Source organism: Somniosus microcephalus, chromosome 19 (assembly GCF_052327205.1).
Source record: "Somniosus microcephalus isolate GS21.2 chromosome 19, FLI_Smic_1.0, whole genome shotgun sequence".
Taxonomy (NCBI): Eukaryota; Metazoa; Chordata; class Chondrichthyes; order Squaliformes; family Somniosidae; genus Somniosus; species Somniosus microcephalus.
Window position 1 is genome coordinate 7667468 of NC_141005.1, and position 17159 is coordinate 7684626.

Consider the following 17159-nt stretch of genomic DNA (forward strand, 5'->3'; position numbering starts at 1 on the left):
GTGCTCACTATCAGTGATTCACACTTGGACTGTCTCCGTGCTGTGCTCACTATGATTCACACTTGGACTGCTCCGTGCTGTGCTCACTATGATTCACACTTAGACTGTCTCCGTGCTATGCTCACTATGATTCACACTTGGACTGTCTCTGTGCTATGCTCACTATGATTCACACTTGGACTGTCCCTGTGCTGTGCTCATTATGATTCACACTTGGACTGTCTCTGCGCTGTGTTCACTATGATTCACACTTGGACTGTCTCTGTGCTGTGCTCACTATGATTCACACTTGGTCTGTCTCTGTGCTGTGTTCACTATGATTCACACTTGGACTGTCTCTGTGCTGTGCTCACTATGATTCACACTTGGACTGTCTCTGTGCTGTGTTCACTATGATTCACACTTGGACTGTCTGCATGCTGTGCTCACTATGATTCACACTTGGACTGTCTCTGTGCTGTGCTCCCCATCAATGATTCACACTTGGACTGTCTCCGTGTTGTGCTCACTATGATTCACACTTGGACTGTCTCTGCTGTGCTCACTATGATTCACACTTGGACTGTCTCTGTGCTGTGCTCACTATGATTCACACTTGGACTGTCTCTGTGCTGTGTTCACTATGATTCACACTTGGACTGTCTCTGCTGTGCTCACTATGATTCACACTTGGACTGTCTCTGCTGTGCTCACTATGATTCACACTTGGACTGTCTCTGTGCTGTGCTCACTATGATTCACACTTGGACTGTCTCTGTGCTGTGCTCACTATGATTCACACTTGGACTGTCTCTGCTGTGCTCACTATGATTCACACTTGGACTGTCTCTGTGCTGTGCTCACTATGATTCACACTTGGACTGTCTCTGCTGTGCTCACTATGATTCACACTTGGACTGTCTCTGTGCTGTGCTCACTATGATTCACACTTGGACTGTCTCTGTGCTGTGCTCACTATGATTCACACTTGGACTGTCTCTGTGCTGTGCTCACTATGATTCACACTTGGACTGTCCCCGTGCTGTGCTCACTATGATTCACACTTGGACTGTCTCTGTGCTGTGCTCACTATGATTCACACTTGGACTGTCTCTGTGCTGTGCTCACTATGATTCACACTTGGACTGTCTCTGTGCTGTGTTCTGTGTCAGTCTCAGTGGGGAATATTTCCCCTGGGAATACTATAATTCAAGGGGCAACTAAGGATGGGCAATAAATGCTGGCCTTGCCAGCAACGCCCACATCTCATGAACGAATATTTTTTTAAAATACGTTTTACAGCAGAGTTTGTGCGTGATGGAATATTTCAAAGCGATTGTGAATAAAAAGAACATGCCAGATTCTGATTCTTGAAGTGATTGGGCGGTTGTTATTTGTTGGTGAAAGTTTTAAATTGAACCATTTTATTGATTACGTGCCATTGATGAGCAAGTTAATCGTGAAAGTATTTCAGATTTTGCCACGAATATTCTCACTGGGGCTAACTTCCCGTGAGTAAATTCAAAAGCTTCCTGTTGATTTAATTATCGAATTAATAAACGGGAAAGTGAATGTTTTTCTGATCGCAGTATTGAAAGGAGAGAGTAAATATCCGTTCTGTTGCTCTTCAGGTGAACTGCTGAGTGACACGATGGCCGGAAGGACGGTCATCGACAGCCTGAATTACAGCAGGTAAGTTCGTTACCCTCCATTATAACACGGCGGGGGGATCGTGGACAACGTCTAGCGGTCACTTCGACTGGATCTGGTTCTGTAGCTTTCGTTAATTCGTGCTTTGCCCCCAGCGGAACTCGATCCGAGATCAGGCCCACCTCCATTGTGGCGAAACTTTGCTTTTTAATTCATTCTCGCTGGCAAGGACCGGCATTTATTGCCCATCCCTAGTTGCCCAGAGAACATGAAAACATAAGAATTAGGAGCAGGAGTCGGCCATTCGGCCCCTCGAGCCTGCTCCGCCATTCAATAAGATCATGGCTGATCTTTGGCCTCATCTCCACTTTCCCGCCCGATCCCCATATCCCTCGATTCCCCTAGAGTCCAAAAATCCATCGATCTCAGCCTTGAATATACTCAACGACTGAGCCTCCACAGCCCTCTGGGCAGAGAATTCCAAAGATTCACCACCCTCTGAGTGAAGAATCTTCTCCTCATCTCAGTCCTAAATGGCCGACCCCTGAGATAATGGCCCCTGAGTACATGTTTTACACTCAGCGTTAACACTGAGTCCAGTCGCACATTTAAGAGTTCTACTCATTCGGACTGAATTGCCGCTATCGCTGCTGTACTGTGCTTAACGTTTCGCGGGGCTAATTATCTTCTTCTCTGCTCTCTTTTTTCCCAGCAGTTCTCTTCTGACTTCTGCAGGGTTAGGAAGTCAAGGGAGGCCCTCGTCCCCCTCTGCGTCCTGCAGCAGTTCCCCCAGCCCCTCAGGGTAAGGCCAACACAATGTCGGACTAAATTGAGGTTTAATGAGATTTTTGTTATTGCGAGTTCGGCTGACATTTTCTCAAAAGGATCGCCTGAAGAATCTGACATTTAACAAGTCAGGGAGATGGTAACAGCATGTCCGACGGGCATCACAAATGTCATAGACGATGGCTCAACAGCTTGTATTCTAGATGGTATGACTGGTATTAACGCTTTAATGGAGCTAGTGTTAGGTGCTACCACTGGGACGTACTTACTGCTAAATGTGTCCTAACCTAGGTGTCAGTCGTGGCTCAGTGAGCAGCACTCTCGCCTCTGAGTCAGAAGGTCATGCCTTCAAATCCAAATACTTGAACACATGACACTCCAGTGCAGTGCAGAGGGAGTGCTGCACTGTCGGAGGTGCCGTCTTTCGGATGAGATATTAAACCGAGGCCCCGTCTGCTCTCTCAGGTGGGTGTAAAAGATCCCACGGCCACTATTTCGAAGAAGAGCAGGGGGAGTTCTCCCCGGTGTCCTGGGTCCAATATTTATCCCTCAACCAACATCACTAAAAAACAGATGATCTGGTCATTATCACGTTGCTGTTTGTGGGAGCTTGCTGTGCGCAAATTGGCTGCCGCGTTTCCTACATTACAACAGTGACTGCACTTCAAAAATAATTAATTGGCTATAAAGCGCTTTGGAACATCCTGAGGTTGTGAAAGGCGCTATAGAAATGCAATTTCCTTCTAACCAGGCCCTTCTCTGGAGCTCTGTCAGTTTTCTAGTTCTAACAGAGAAGGGATGGCAGGGTAATGGGATTCCTGACAAAGTACCCGCTGCCTGGTCTTAGTGTCATTGTGAATGGCCTTCACTGAGGCCGTCTGTGAGTCAGCGCTTTCTCTCGTTCTCCACAGAGCCTGTGCTGAACAAACATAAGAACATAAGACGTAGGAGCAGGAGTCGGCCATTCGGCCCCTCGAGCCTGCTCCGCCATTCGGCCCCTCGAGCCTGCTCCGCCGTTCGGCCCCTCGAGCCTGCTCCGCCATTCAATGAGATCATGGCTGATCTGATCTTGGCCTCAACTCCACTTCCCTGCCCGCTCCCCATCACCCTTGACTCCCTTATCGTTCAAAAATCTGTCTATCTCCACCTTAAATATATTCAATGTCTCCGCCTCCACAGCTCTCTGGGGAAGAGAATTCCAAAGATTCACGACCCTCTGAGAGAAGAAATTCCTCCTCATCTCTGTTTTAAATGGGCGACCCCTTATTCTGAAACTATGCCCCCTAGTTCTAGATTCCCCTACGAGGGGAAACATCCTCTCAGCATCTACCCTGTCGAGCCCCTTCAGAATCTTATATGTTTCAATAAGATCCTCTCTCATTCTTCTAAGCTCCAATGAGTATAGGCCCAACCTGCTCAATTCCTCACTGTTTGGTTATTTCCTGTCCTTGTTTTCTTATCTTCAGCCTCTTCCCTTGGGGAACGGTGTGAAGTAGTGGGAGGATTCTCGGGCTGATCAACAGTCTGATAGGCCGCGACGTGAACTCTCCTTCCACGACCGTGACCATCTTTACCCCAGCCGATGGGGGGGTCAGTCCTGTACGTGGGGTGTGGGGGGGGGGAAGGGTTTATGGGCTCCCACAACCCATACGATGAGGGGGTGGCGGGGGGGGGTCACCCTCACCCACCGTAGGCGAGGATCCCGCTGGATACCAACCAGGAATTCCGAGCCGGAGCTCCGGTCTCCACTCGCCGGGATTGTCTGGGGCAAGGTTCGAACCCGGGCAATGTTCCCTCGAAGCTGCGCAGCCTCCAACTAACGGGAAAGGTCCCGCGCAGGCCGCTTACCGACTTTTCCTTTGCAAGTACCCCGCATGCGCAGAAATTTAAAGGGCCCGTGCATCAAAGGAAACAGACCACGCAGAACAAAGCGCGGCTCAGAGGGGACATTGGACCCAGGACCTCCTGACCCAGGGGGCGGAACCTCCTGACCCAGGGGGCGGGACCTCCTGACCCGGGGCGGGATTGCTCCCACTGAGCCTAAGGGAAGTCCTGTAGCTACAAGCGCGCCGTGACTGTGAAGAAACGCTTGTTGCATCTTTTCCCAGAAGGTCGCGTTGTGTAAACTCCTTGTGATATGAGGTCTACCTGTGTCTTTCAGTAGGCCGAGCCAGGAATCCATTGGCACCTATGGAGACACCGTTCCTATCCCTGTCCCTACCCAGGTTTTCAACTACCAGCGGATAGAGCAGAACCTCCAGTCTCCAAAACATTGCAGCTCAACAAGGTTAGTCTTCCCGGCAGTATTTTGCTATAGTCTTCCCGGCGGGTTGGTTAGAAACAGCCACTTTGGACTCCTTCAGTCCAAACCCAATTTCAGTCGATTGATGTGAAAGAAAGATCAGTGCGACATTCCTTTCAAGCACATTAATCCAGGCAAGAGAAGAAAGAGGTCACTAAAATCACAGGGGACAATGACACTGTGAAAGGATATATTGGCACTAACGTGCTGTGTTAAGAGGGGAGGGAATAGATTTTCATCTTCATTGCCTGGGTGGCAGTCTGGCAGGAAATATCGCTCGGCCATTACAGAACCTGCCTGATTATCAATGCATTGGAAATGAATGGCGTGGAAATCGGCGGGTTCTATAAAGGTGCGCAATCTGCCCTCCCAGATTACTGCCCAGGTGGGGAACATAAGTACTAGGAGCAGGAGCCCCTCGAGCCTGCTCCGCCACTCGATAAGATCATGGCCGATCTTCTACCTCAACCTACAAGGTGCCTACCCAGTGCCGTAACCTACAGGGCTACGGACCAAGAGCTGGGAAGTGGGATTAGGCTGGATCGCTCTTTGTCGGCCGGCACAGACACGATGGGCCGAATGGCCTCTTTCTGCGCTGTAAATTTTTATTATTCTTCTTTCTCAACTCCACCTCCCCGCCCGATCCCCAAATCCCTCGATTCCCCTAGAGTCCAAAAATCTATCGATCTCAGCCTTGAATATACTCATCGACTGAGCCCCCACAGCCCTCTGGGGTAGAGAATTCCAAAGATTCGCCGCTCTCTGAGTGAGGATGACAATCTACTGCCCCACGACCCCCCGCTCTGACTCCATCCACTGTACCGGGAGGAGGTGCACAGTGATGGGCAGGGAAAACCTTCCCTGGGCTACCAGTCACGTGTCCCCTGGTGGACTAGGCAGGAATGTAAAAAGATGAATCCCATAGCAGAGAAAGTCTTTGGGTGTCTGGAACCCAACACCATGTTTGAAAGTCACCAACCCAAGGTGAGAAATCGACATCCAGCAGTAGGGCTTCTGTTTACCCAATTGGAGTGACTACGGCCAATGACCAGAGGCTGCGGCCAATGACCGGAGGCTGCGGCCCGTGACCGGAGGCTGCGGCCAATGACCAGAAACTGCGGCCAATGACCGGAAGCTGCAGCCAATGACCAGAAACTGCGGCCAATGACCGGAAGCTGCGGCCAATGACCAGAAACTGCGGCCAATGACCGGAGGCTGCGGCCAATGACCGGAGGCTGCGGCCAATGACCGGAGGCTGCGGCCAATGACCGGAGGCTGCGGCCAATGACCGGAAGCTGTGGCCAATGACCGGAAACTGCGGCCAATGACCGGAAGCTGCGGCCAATGGCCGGAAGCTGCAGCCAGTGACCGGAAGCTGCGGCCAATGGCCGGAAGCTGCAGCCAGTGACCGGAAGCTGCGGCCAATGACCGGATACTGCGCAGAATCGTTCTGCACATCCGCAACTACTTAATCACCTGTCAAGATCCAATGATTGGCATCAGAAACAACCTGTAGCGGCTCCAAAACGATCGGTCCTGGAGGCTGCCAGCTGATCAGAACATCGGAGGCCTAACTCCGCCACACCAAGAGTTTCTGTTGACGTGCTCGGTCTCGCATGTTGCCATGGCAAACCAAAACATTTTTTTTTCTCCCCAATTACTTCTAATGTAATGTTTACGAGGTACTAAATCTCTAGCAAGAGGTGAAAGATGTTTACAGAGTGAAACCAACTTTTTTAAACAACTATCAAAAAAAATTGCTCCCCTTCAGTGCTGCCCTTCCCCAGATTTGTTTTTATTATCAAACGTGAACAACCAAAAAACCCACTGAAACTGCGCATTCGCAGCTACTTCAACCTCGCTGGTAGGAGTCACTGCCTTACCCAATACACTCCCCATTGGGGCAACACCCTACAAACCCAAGGTCAGAGAGATTGAGTGCAGGTTGGCAGAGTCGGTGCTCTAGGACCTGCGCAGGGACATTGCAGGAGTTTAACCAGCTAACACCAGACAGCTTACCAAAGCTTTGCCCCTGCTAGGACCACCCTATCTGCCGGGGTGTTGGGTTGCAGAATTACCTGGAACAGCGTGGGAGGAGTCCCAGCCCCCAGTGACCAGGACTATGCCTCCGACACCCCATTAGTGAGCCTGGCTGATTGGCTTTTAATTTAAGCCGTGTCAAGGCCGGCATTCATTGCACTTCCCTAGTTGCCTCGAGATTGTGGCGATACGACTCAGTGGTCAATCGACAGTGCCCAGGAATACCGGGGACCTTCCAGCTAGAGGTGCCAGATTGCCAAAATGCCATAGAACCATACAGCACAGAAGGAGGCCATTCGGCCCATCATGCCTGTGCTAGCTCTTTGAAAGATTCTCTCCAATTAGTTCCACTCCCCCTGGCTCTTTCCCCACAGCCCTGCAAATTTCTCCTTTTCAAGTATTTATCCAATTCCCTTTTGAAAGTTACTATTGAATCTGCTTCCACCGCCCTTTCAGGCAGCGCGTTCCAGATCACAACAACTCGCTGCGTAAACAAATTTCTCCTCATCTCCCCTCTGGTTCTTTTGCCAATTACCTTCAATCTGTGTCCTCTGGTTACCGACCCTCCTGCCACTGGAAACAGTTTCTCCTTATTTACTCCATCAAAACCCTTCATAATTTTGAACACCTCAATTAAATCTCCCCTTTATCCTTCTCTGCTCTAAGGAGAGCAATCCCAGCTTCTCTAGACTCTTCAGGTAACTGAAGTCCCTGGTCCCTGGTACCATTCTGGTCAGTCTCCCTCACGCCCATTCCAAGGCTGTGTTGATTGAGTGGGTTCTGAACTTCCAATGCCAGGCGTTTCATTTTTGCAGCTACCCCGATCCGAAAGAGACCCGCCGCCAACTACCATCCCTCTGACCCACAAAATAAAGTTTCATGAATTATTTAGTTACAGAAACATTAAGCATTTAGATAAATTATTGAAATGAGTGACGTGACCAGGGAAATTTCAGAATGATTCCAGCTGCCCTGAAGCAGATGGATAAATGGAAATTAGTGCTTCACAGAACAACACTCCAAGCAGTGGACCTAAACACTGGCATGATGGTCACATTAATATTCGTGACACATCATTCCATATCTTGGTGAGGGTAATTTATTTCACAACCGATGAACAGTGAAGTTAATGATTCCCCTTTCATGTGTTTAAATTTTCATTTTCAAAACACAAGATCAGTTAGCGCTCCATTTGTCCAACTGTTTATTAAAGACCACATTGGTTACAGTGTCGCTTGGTCAAGACGAGCAGAAGTCGGTCCATTTGTGAAGCTTTTGGTTGTGAAAGAACCGGAGGAGAGAGGAGGAGGATTTTTTTTTTTACACAGCGAGTTGTTATGATCTGGAACGCGCTGCCTGAAAGAGCGGTGGAAGCAGATTCAATAGTAACTTTCAAAAGGGATTTGGATAAATAGTTGAAGTGGATAATTCGCAGCGCTATGAGGAAAGAGCAGGGGGGAGTGGGACTAATTGGAGAGAATCTTTCAAAGAGCCGGCACAGGCACGATGGGCCGAATGGCCTCTTTCTGTGCCATGTCATTCTATGAATTCCTCTGGCTGATAATTTCAACGAAAAATTCGATGGCAGCGAGCAGGAAATCTCATCATCTACCCACACTGACTTAATTTTTTTCACTGAAGTTACGAGCTGGAGGTATTTCTGCTCCGTTTAGAGCGATCCTTCAGAAGTCAACATCTAATGAAGGACACGAGGCCATTTATCTCCTGGCTTGACTTGGGGTGCATCTGCTTACCCTTCAGGTCGGGGGCAGTCAGACGGTCCAGCAGCACCAGCCCTTTGGGTTTCAACAAAACCGGGGCGTCCCCTCCGCGTCACGGAGAACAGGGGTCCATCGCGTGTCGAAGGTCATCTTCTGGAAGTTCGAAGCCTTACTTACCATCGCCACAAGGTAGGCTGCTAGTCAGAATCCGCTCCAAAGTATTGTTTAGACATGAACACTTAACGTGTTGACCACCCTAAGCAGGAGTATGAGTGTCTGTCAGGACTTGGACCAGGACTTGTCTAAAGAGACCATAGTTCTGGAATGAGAGCTACTACAATGATCGCGTGGAGAAGTGTTGTACAGGAAACTTTCGATTTACCGGCACCTAAATAACCGGAAATGTCGGTTAACCGGCAAAATTCAGGAGTAGGTTTTACTTCATATTTATTTGCCTTCTTCCATCTGTGCTGTGCAAGGGTGTGGCTGCAGCTGTTGCTAAGCTACAGAGACGCTTGAAACTTGTGTTCATTGTTCTATGGTAAGCAACAGGGTTTGTTGCTTTATACGGAGCTCTCAGCTCCGTATCTTTTACTATAGCGTTCGGTTAGCCGGAATTTTTGATGAACCGGCACCACGTCGGTCCCGTCCGTGCCGGATAAAAGAAGGTTTCCTGTATATTCCAGTACTTGTGCTTCATTCCACCTCACACAGCCCATCCTGCACACATCAACAGAGTCAGTTTAAAAAAATTAATTATTACACAACTCCATCAATTAAACATCGAGAACCACAATGGCTCAACAACTAAAATATTTATTGGTGTTTTCCTGGCTTCGCTGAGCAAATGTATTGAAAAATTATAAGACTGGAAATGTTTTCTTCTTCTGTTTTGAAGTTGGCACCATTCCCGAACAGCCAGGCCAGTTTGCCAGTACTTCCCCAATTGGATCGGAGACACGGGTCAGACACACATCTCCGGGTGAGTGGGGCTCTCTAGCTGTGAGTCTCCTTGTTCTCTAATACCAGAGGCATTGGCCTGAGCAGTGGGTTACACCGCAAGTTAGATGTGAAGTTTCAAACCTGCTGCTTAAAGTCAGCACCGTCGCTGCCGGACTTGCCTCGTTGGCTGAACGTTGTCTACTCTCGCCCATCGTACTGGGTAGGGGTGGGGGCTCTCCGCTCATTTTGGGGCTTGGTTTCGAAAGGGAGGAGGAGCGATCTGATTGGCCGCTGTCCACCAGAGGAACAGGAATGGATGGCCCTGATTGAGATTGCCCCTCCCACCCACCTGGCTGAAGTAGTGGGCAGGGGTGTCCACACGGGAGCGGCGAGGGGGGCAGGAAGGAAGAGCCACTCTTCCATGAGCTCTTAGTGGGGAGGGGTACAATGTGAGAGGAGAACCAAGTGAATTAGGAAGGGGGGAGGGAAGCAGAAGTAGCTCAGAGGAGGGGGTCTCTCCCAAGACCTGAGGGGGAGGGATGGGCAATGGGAACCCAGAAATAGCGGGTGGATAGATGGGAAGTCTGGAAAACTGGTTTTGAGCAAAGATTGTCCACTCTGGCACTTTCCTCTTTGGAAGAGAGAAGCATAAGAGAGAATTTGGTAGAGATCTTAAGCTTTTCAAGCTATGAAGAATTAAATTCCAGGAAAGTTTGGGCACAGGATTTGAGCACCAGGGCACACAGGTGAAAGTTCAGGGGGTCAAAAGAAAATAGGAAATTTAGGCGAATAGTTTTTTTTAAACTAAGAGGGTGACAGAAGTGTGGAGCAGATCAATAGTTGGTCTGGTAGAGTAGAAAGCCATAGCAGGATTTAAAAAAATAAATGTGAATGAACTCGGGCTAAGAATGGGGATAGAGGGCTATTAGTTCCAGCATCAGAGGACGGAACCTGATGGTGGATCGGAAGGATAGGCTAGGTGGGCCAATGGTCTACTCCTGCCCAAAACATCGCAATGTTACTGGGCCACTGTGTTACCCTGATACTGTTGCTGTGATACTGTGATAACTGTGGACAGTTATGACCAGCGCTAATGGATTTCTATATCGAAAACAGGCCTTTTGGTACCAGATCCACGCCAGCAGGGACTGGGCTCCAGACTGCACAGCGCTCCCAATCTCTCGGATGCCCATCAGTGTCGGCAGAAGATCAAGAAGCAATACTCAGACCCCATGGTGACTTACTTGGCACACGCGCAGCACAGCCAGCCACTGCAGGTGCCTACGCTGCAGCCTTGCAGACAGATGAGATCGTCTCCCAAACTCTCTGAGTTAATTCAGAGAAGCCCGCTCCCAACCATCGTGGGCTCTCCAACAAAGGTAACACTTTCGCCGCTCGATCGGGAATCTTTATTTTGCCACTTAACTTTGCTAAAATATTAGACAAAGAGAGAAAGAACTTGCATTTCTATAGCGCCTTTCACAACCTCAAAGACGTCCCAAAGCGCTTTACAACCAATGAAGTACATTTGTAATGTAACTACCCACATCTTACTGCTTGAAGGGGAATGAGAAGAAGAATTTGCATTTATATAGCTTCAGGACATCCCTAAGTGTTTTACAGCCAATGAAGTACTTTTTGAAGTGTAATCACTGTTGTAATGTAGGAAATGCGGCAGCCAAGTTGAGCACAGCAAGATCCCGCAAACGGCAATGTCTCTATCTCTAAGGCAGTCCCTCAGAACCGAGGATGACTTGCTTCCACACTAAAAATGAGTTCTCAGGTGACTGATGAGTCCAATGCAGGACCTACAGTCTCTGTCACAGGTGGGGCAGACGGTGGTTGAAGGGGCGGGTGGGTGGGGTGCTTGGGTTGACGTGCGCTCCTTGCACTGCCTGCGCTTGGCTTCCGCTTGCTCCCGGCGAAGAGACTCGAGGTGTTCGGCGCCTTCCCAATGCTTCTCCTCCACTTTGAGCGGTCTTGGGCCAGGGATTCCCAGGTGTCGGTGGGGATGCTGCACTTTTTCAAGGAGGCTTTGAGGGTGTCCTTGAAGCGTTTCCTCTGCCCACCTGGGGCTGTCTTGCCGTGTCGGAGCTCTTTGAGTAGAGCGCTTGCTTTGGGAGTCTTGTATCGGGCATGCGGACGATGTGGCCCGTCCATCGGAGCTGATTGAGCGTGGTCAGAGCTTCGATGCTGGGGATGTTGGCCCGAGCGAGACCACTGACATTGGTGCGCCTATCCTGCCAATGGATTTGCAAGATCTTGCGGAGGCAGCGTTGGTGGTACCTCTCCATACATGGTCCATGTCTCTGAAGCATACAGGAGGGCGGGTATCACTACTGTGATACTGACCAGATAATCTGTTTTTAATGATGTTGGTTCTGCCCTTGCGTAACTCCTGTTCCTATGTCCCTCGATCCTGTTCTGCCATTCAATTAGATCATGGCCAATCTGTATCTTAACTCCATTTACCTGTCTTGGTTCCATATCCCTTAATACCCTTACCTAACAAAAATCTTATCAATCTCAGTTTTGAAAGTTACAGTTGACCCCCAGCCTCAACAGCTTTTTTTGGGGAGAGAGTTCCAGATTCCCACTGCCCTTTGTGTGAAGAAGTGCTTCCTGACATCACCCCTGAACGGCCTGGCTCTAATTTTAAAGTTATGCCCTCTTGTTCAGGACTCCCCCCACCAGAGGAAATAGTTTCTCTCTATCTACCATTGGACGCATTGGTTTTGATCTTCCAAAATTCCCTAGATTCTAGAACGGTCCCAGCGGATTGGAAGGTAGCAAATGTAACACCGCTATTCAAGTAAGGAGGGAGAGAAAAAACAGGGAACTACAGGCCAGTTAGCCTGACATCAGTCATCGGGGAAATGCTGGAATCCATTGTTAAGGAAGTGGTATCAGGGCACTTAGAAAATCATAACATGGTTAGGCAGAGTCAACATGGTTTTATGAAAGGGAAATCGTGTTTGACAAATTTCTTCCCCTCCCTCATTTCCTCTCGTCTTTCCCTCCATCCCCTTCTCTCCCTTCCATTCCCTCCATTGGTCCCACTAGGCTACAGCCCTGTTGCAGACTAGAAGCCCCGCAGGTCACTTGTGTCCAGGCTCCAGTCAGTAACACTCGACAGCCGACACCTTAGGAAGCAGGGAGCAGTGACAGTTCCGCAGTTCCGTCTCCAATGTTCCCGTCTCTCCCAGTTGAGAGGCGCCTGACCTCTGCTCATTGTGACCCCACATCAATGTGACAGAAACTGGGCTGGGGGCAGGCTGCGCCCAACAAATGGTGTCACCGTTCCCTCAACTAATTGAATGTTGTCAAAACTGGAATGGATCAGAACAAAAAGAACTTATAACTATTTAAATGAGTGGAATTAGGTCAAACCAGCTAGATGTGGATTAGATGATGCTTAATACACTTACCACAGAGTTCTGGGTTGAAGGTGTAACCCTTACAATGCCAGAATCTCTAGAATTCTGTGTTCCTCAGGCTGGCCAATTAATAAGGCTTCAGCTCGCACGCCTCGGGAGGGGGGGCTGGACAAGCAGTGGGGCCTTTGGCTTGGACTGGGAGGGAGTGGGTCTGAATGAGGAGGTTCTGGACACCCAGCAGGTCTCGGCCAACCAGTACGATAGCAAAATACTGCAGATGCTGGAAATCCAAAATAACAACAGAAAATGCTGGAAAAACTCGGCAGGCCAGGCAACATCCGTGGAGAGAAATTACAGTCGACGTTTCGGGTCGAAACCCTTTTTCAAAACTGGAAGGGAAATGAAATAGATCGAAAGGCAGGGCTGGGAGGGAACTAAAGAAGTGGAGAGACATTAAGAGGTATTCAAAACGAGACGAGATGGTGATAGGGGACTAGTGGAGACAAAAGACGGCTCTAGATTAGGTGTGAAATGGTCTGGCAGAATGAGAGACAGCTGCCATGTGGGAGAGAGAAAAAAAGGGAAGGGGCGGGGGGGAAAAAACGAAACCAAGGGGTGGATAAAAAATATAAGTAAAAATGTAATAGGGGCTGAGGTTATGATCTGAAATTGTTGAACTCGATATTGAGTCCGGAAGGCTGCAAAGTGCCTAATCGGAAGTTGAGGTGCTGTTCCTCGAGTACGCTGAGCTTCCGTGGAACAATGCAAGAGGCCAAGGATGGTGAGGTCCGAGTGGGAATGGAGCGGTGAATTAAAATGACAGGCGACCGGAAGCTCGGGGTCACCCTTACGGACCTGAGCAGAGAGCTATCTCAGCAAGGAGGTAGCAGGGCTTGCAGTGTGCGCGGGCAAGGACTCTGCACTGTAGCTGTGGCCAGTAGGTCACCAAATCTGGTTGGACATATTCCGGGAGGTTTCATCATGTGACCTCCAACTGTCCCGCCCCCATTGGTCACCAGCATGTCTATCCTTGCGAAGTAATGCATTCCTGCACCAATTGTCAAGCAACCAGGCTCTTTGTTACCTGATTGAATAAAGAAAGAAAGACTTGCATTTCTATAGCACCTTCACAACCTCAGGACGTCCCAAAGCGCTTTACAGCCAATGAAGTACTTTTTGAAGTGTAGCCACTGTTGTAATGTAGGAAATGTGGCAGTCAAAGTGTGCACAGCAAGCTTCCACAAACAGCAATGAGACAATGACCAGATGATGCAGTGTTTTTAGTGATGTTGATTGTGAGGTTAATGTTGGCCAGGACACTGGGGAGAACTCCCCTGCTCTTCTTCGTAATAGCGCCGTGCGATCTTTTACGTCCACCTGAGAGGGTAGGCGGGGCCTCGGTTTAACGTCTCATCCGAGAGACGGCACCTCCGACAGTGCGGCACTCCCTCGGCACTGCACCCACTGAGCCACAGCAGAATCAGTGAAGTCCGAGGCTCACCTCAATCTTAAAATCACACAACGCTGCAGACACACAGACTTTCAGTAACACCGATTATTTCTGCATTGTGGCACGAAAACATAAATTGACTGAGAAGTTTTGAAAATGTTGTGGCTTTGGTAGAAAGTAGAACCGCGGGCTCTTTCTAGAAAACCGAATTTTAAAAGGCAATAAACTCCCAATTTTGTTTTCTCAGGTGTGCTCACCTTTCGATTTCCCCGAGGCACCCAGCTCTCAAAACCTGGTCACGCTGCTTGCTCACCAGGGCCTGACACTGGCCTCCACTCGCAACAGGACTGTGCCAGACCTGGGCCCCCTCCACAACCAGCACATCGACCTCGCACTGAAGCCTGGTGATGACATCAAGGGACCATTTGGCAGGTGATGAGCGGTTCGCAAATTAGCCCGAGCACGCAGCTTCACAAGGATGCTAGAATCCCGAATCGCCCTTAAAACACGATCACAGGACTAGGGGATAAACTGGGGAAAGGCGAGTTCAGGACAGAGGCACTTCTTCACACAGAGCGAATGAGCGACACCTTACACAGAATGTACAGCACAGAAACAGGCCATTCAGCCCAACTGGTCCACGCCAGTGTTTAAGCTCCACACGAGCCTCCTCTCGCCCTATCAGCATATCCTTCTATTCCTTTCTCCCTCAGGTGCTTATCCAGCTTCCTCTTAAATGCATCTCTGCTATTCGCCTCAACCACTCCCTGTGGTAGCGAGTTCCACATTCTCACCACTCTCTGGGTAAAGAAGTTTCTCCTGAATTCCCTATTGGATTTATTAGTGACTACCTTATATTCATGGCCCCTAGATCTGGACTCCACAACAAGTGGAAACATCTTCTCTACCTCTACCCTATCAAACCCCTTCATTATCTTGAAGACCTCTATCAGGTCACCCCTCAGCCTTCTCTTTTCTAGAGGGCTGTGGAGGCTCAGTCGTTGAGTATATTCAAGACAGAGATCGAGAGATTTTTAAATATTAAGGGAATCAAGGGATATGGGGATAGTGCAGGAAAGTGGAGTTGAGGTAGAAGATCAGCCATGATCTTGTTCAATGACGGAGCAGGCTCGAAGGGCCAAATGGCCGACTCCTGCTCCTAATTCTTATGTTCTTAAAAGAGCCCCTTCCTGTTCAGCCTTTGCTGATAATTATGATCAGACCTGAATTGTAGGGTAGTGGAGGTAAACACTCTGGAGTCCTTCAAGAGGGAGTTGGATGCTGTGATTGAGGATTAACTATAGGTTTGTGGATAGAGGAGCTCGATGGGCCGAATAGCCTCCCTCACCTGTCCTTTACAGAAATTAATCAATAATTACTTTAATGGTGATGAGATGTTACTGTAAACCTTTAAGAGGGATTTTCTTTTGCGAATTTTCAGCAGCACCTGAGTAATGTCGCACAGTATTGAGCTGAAAACAGAATTGGCGGGGATCTGTTAGTAACTCGATTATAAAATGATGAGGGGTTTTGATAGAGTGACAGGGAGAAGCTGTTTCCACTGGCGTGAGGGCCGGGAACCTGAGGACACAGAGTTAAGATAATTGGCACAGTTATGTGGAGAGGCTGGAGAAACTGGGGTTGTTCTCTTTGGAGCAGAGAAGGCTAAGAGGAGATTTGATAGAGGTGTTTAAAATCATGAAGGGTTTAGAGAGAGTAAATAAAGAGTAACTGTTTCCAGTGGCTGAAGGGTCGATAACCAGAGGGCACAGATTTAAGGTGATTGGCGAAAGAACCAGAGGCGACAGGAGGAAAAACTTTTATACACAACGAGTGGTTAGGATCTGGAATGCGCTGCCTGATAGGGCGGTGGAGGCAGATTCAATAGCAGCCTTCAAAAGGGAATTGGATAAATACTTGAAGGAGAAAAAATTGCAGGGATATTGGGAGTGGGACTGACTGGATTGCTCTTCGAAAGAGCCAGCGCAGACTCGATGGGCCGAATGGCCTCCTCCTGTGTTGTCCTATTCTATGATTCTATAAAAAGAGGTACAATATTTGACTTAGTCGGACCTTTGCTTTGCCGACAAGACCAGGTGCGTGAATCGGCTTGGATCAGCCATTCTCGCGAGTTACCCTTCGACGTTCCCCACACACATGGTTTCAGACGCGGGGCTAACTGTGCACGATACCAAATGAAATGCTAAATGACGAATGTTTTTGAAGCAAAGAATAAATGAAGTTTGTTCTCAGACGTATTACTGTCTCTAGCTTTTAATGAATCAGTAAAAAGGATAAGGAAGGGATTATTTATAAACCTGTGATGTTTCTTCTACTGCACTTGCTCACCAATCATCTTCCCAACCTGCAGATCGCTCAGCGCTGGCAAACTGTCGGAACTACTTCTGAAGGCAGCATTCGGGGAGCAGGTCTCAGAAGCTGTCAGCCATGACAGCCTAAACACAGAGAAGCCAATGGATATAACAGGTAGTGAGTCCCAATCGGCCAGCTCAAAGGAGGCTGGCTGGAGCCCTCCTGTATAACTTAGGGTGCGGAGTGTAAATGCTGTGTTGGGGCACGTATCACGCATTATAATCGCTCCACCATTGGCGGCCGTGCCTTCAGCTGCCTGGGCCCTGAGCTCTGGAATTCCCTCCCTAAACCTCTCCGCCTCTCTTTCCTCCTTTAAGACGCTCCTTAAAACCGACCTCTTTGACCGAGCTTTTGGTCACCTGCCCTTATGTGGCTCGGTGTAAAACTGTGTTTGATAATCGCTCCTGTGAAGCGTCTTGGTGATGTTTTATTACGTTAAAGGCGCTATATAAATACAAGTTATTGTTGTGGATTGCTGAGTGTCAGTTTGAAAGTGCCCTTTGTGTGAGTACGACAGTCTGATTAACAGGGTGACCTGG

General features: G+C 48.9%; 1 protein-coding gene across 6 annotated transcripts in view; it reads left to right on the forward strand.

Annotated features, from left to right (window-relative positions):
• Nucleotides 1-17159, forward strand: part of ulk1b (unc-51 like autophagy activating kinase 1) — a 203168-nt gene that overhangs the window by 149348 nt on the left and 36661 nt on the right. For 3 of the 6 annotated variants that reach the window (XM_086011911.1, XM_086011908.1, XM_086011913.1), the window contains 8 exons: nt 1611-1671; nt 2342-2431; nt 4577-4702; nt 8519-8667; nt 9377-9460; nt 10537-10799; nt 14495-14679; nt 16619-16734. In XM_086011911.1, coding sequence (XP_085868037.1) covers nt 1611-1671; nt 2342-2431; nt 4577-4702; nt 8519-8667; nt 9377-9460; nt 10537-10799; nt 14495-14679; nt 16619-16734 — 1074 coding nt within the window. The remainder of the gene's footprint in view (nt 1-1610; nt 1672-2341; nt 2432-4576; nt 4703-8518; nt 8668-9376; nt 9461-10536; nt 10800-14494; nt 14680-16618; nt 16735-17159) is intronic. The other 3 variants (XM_086011910.1, XM_086011914.1, XM_086011909.1) reach the window with 2 other exon arrangements.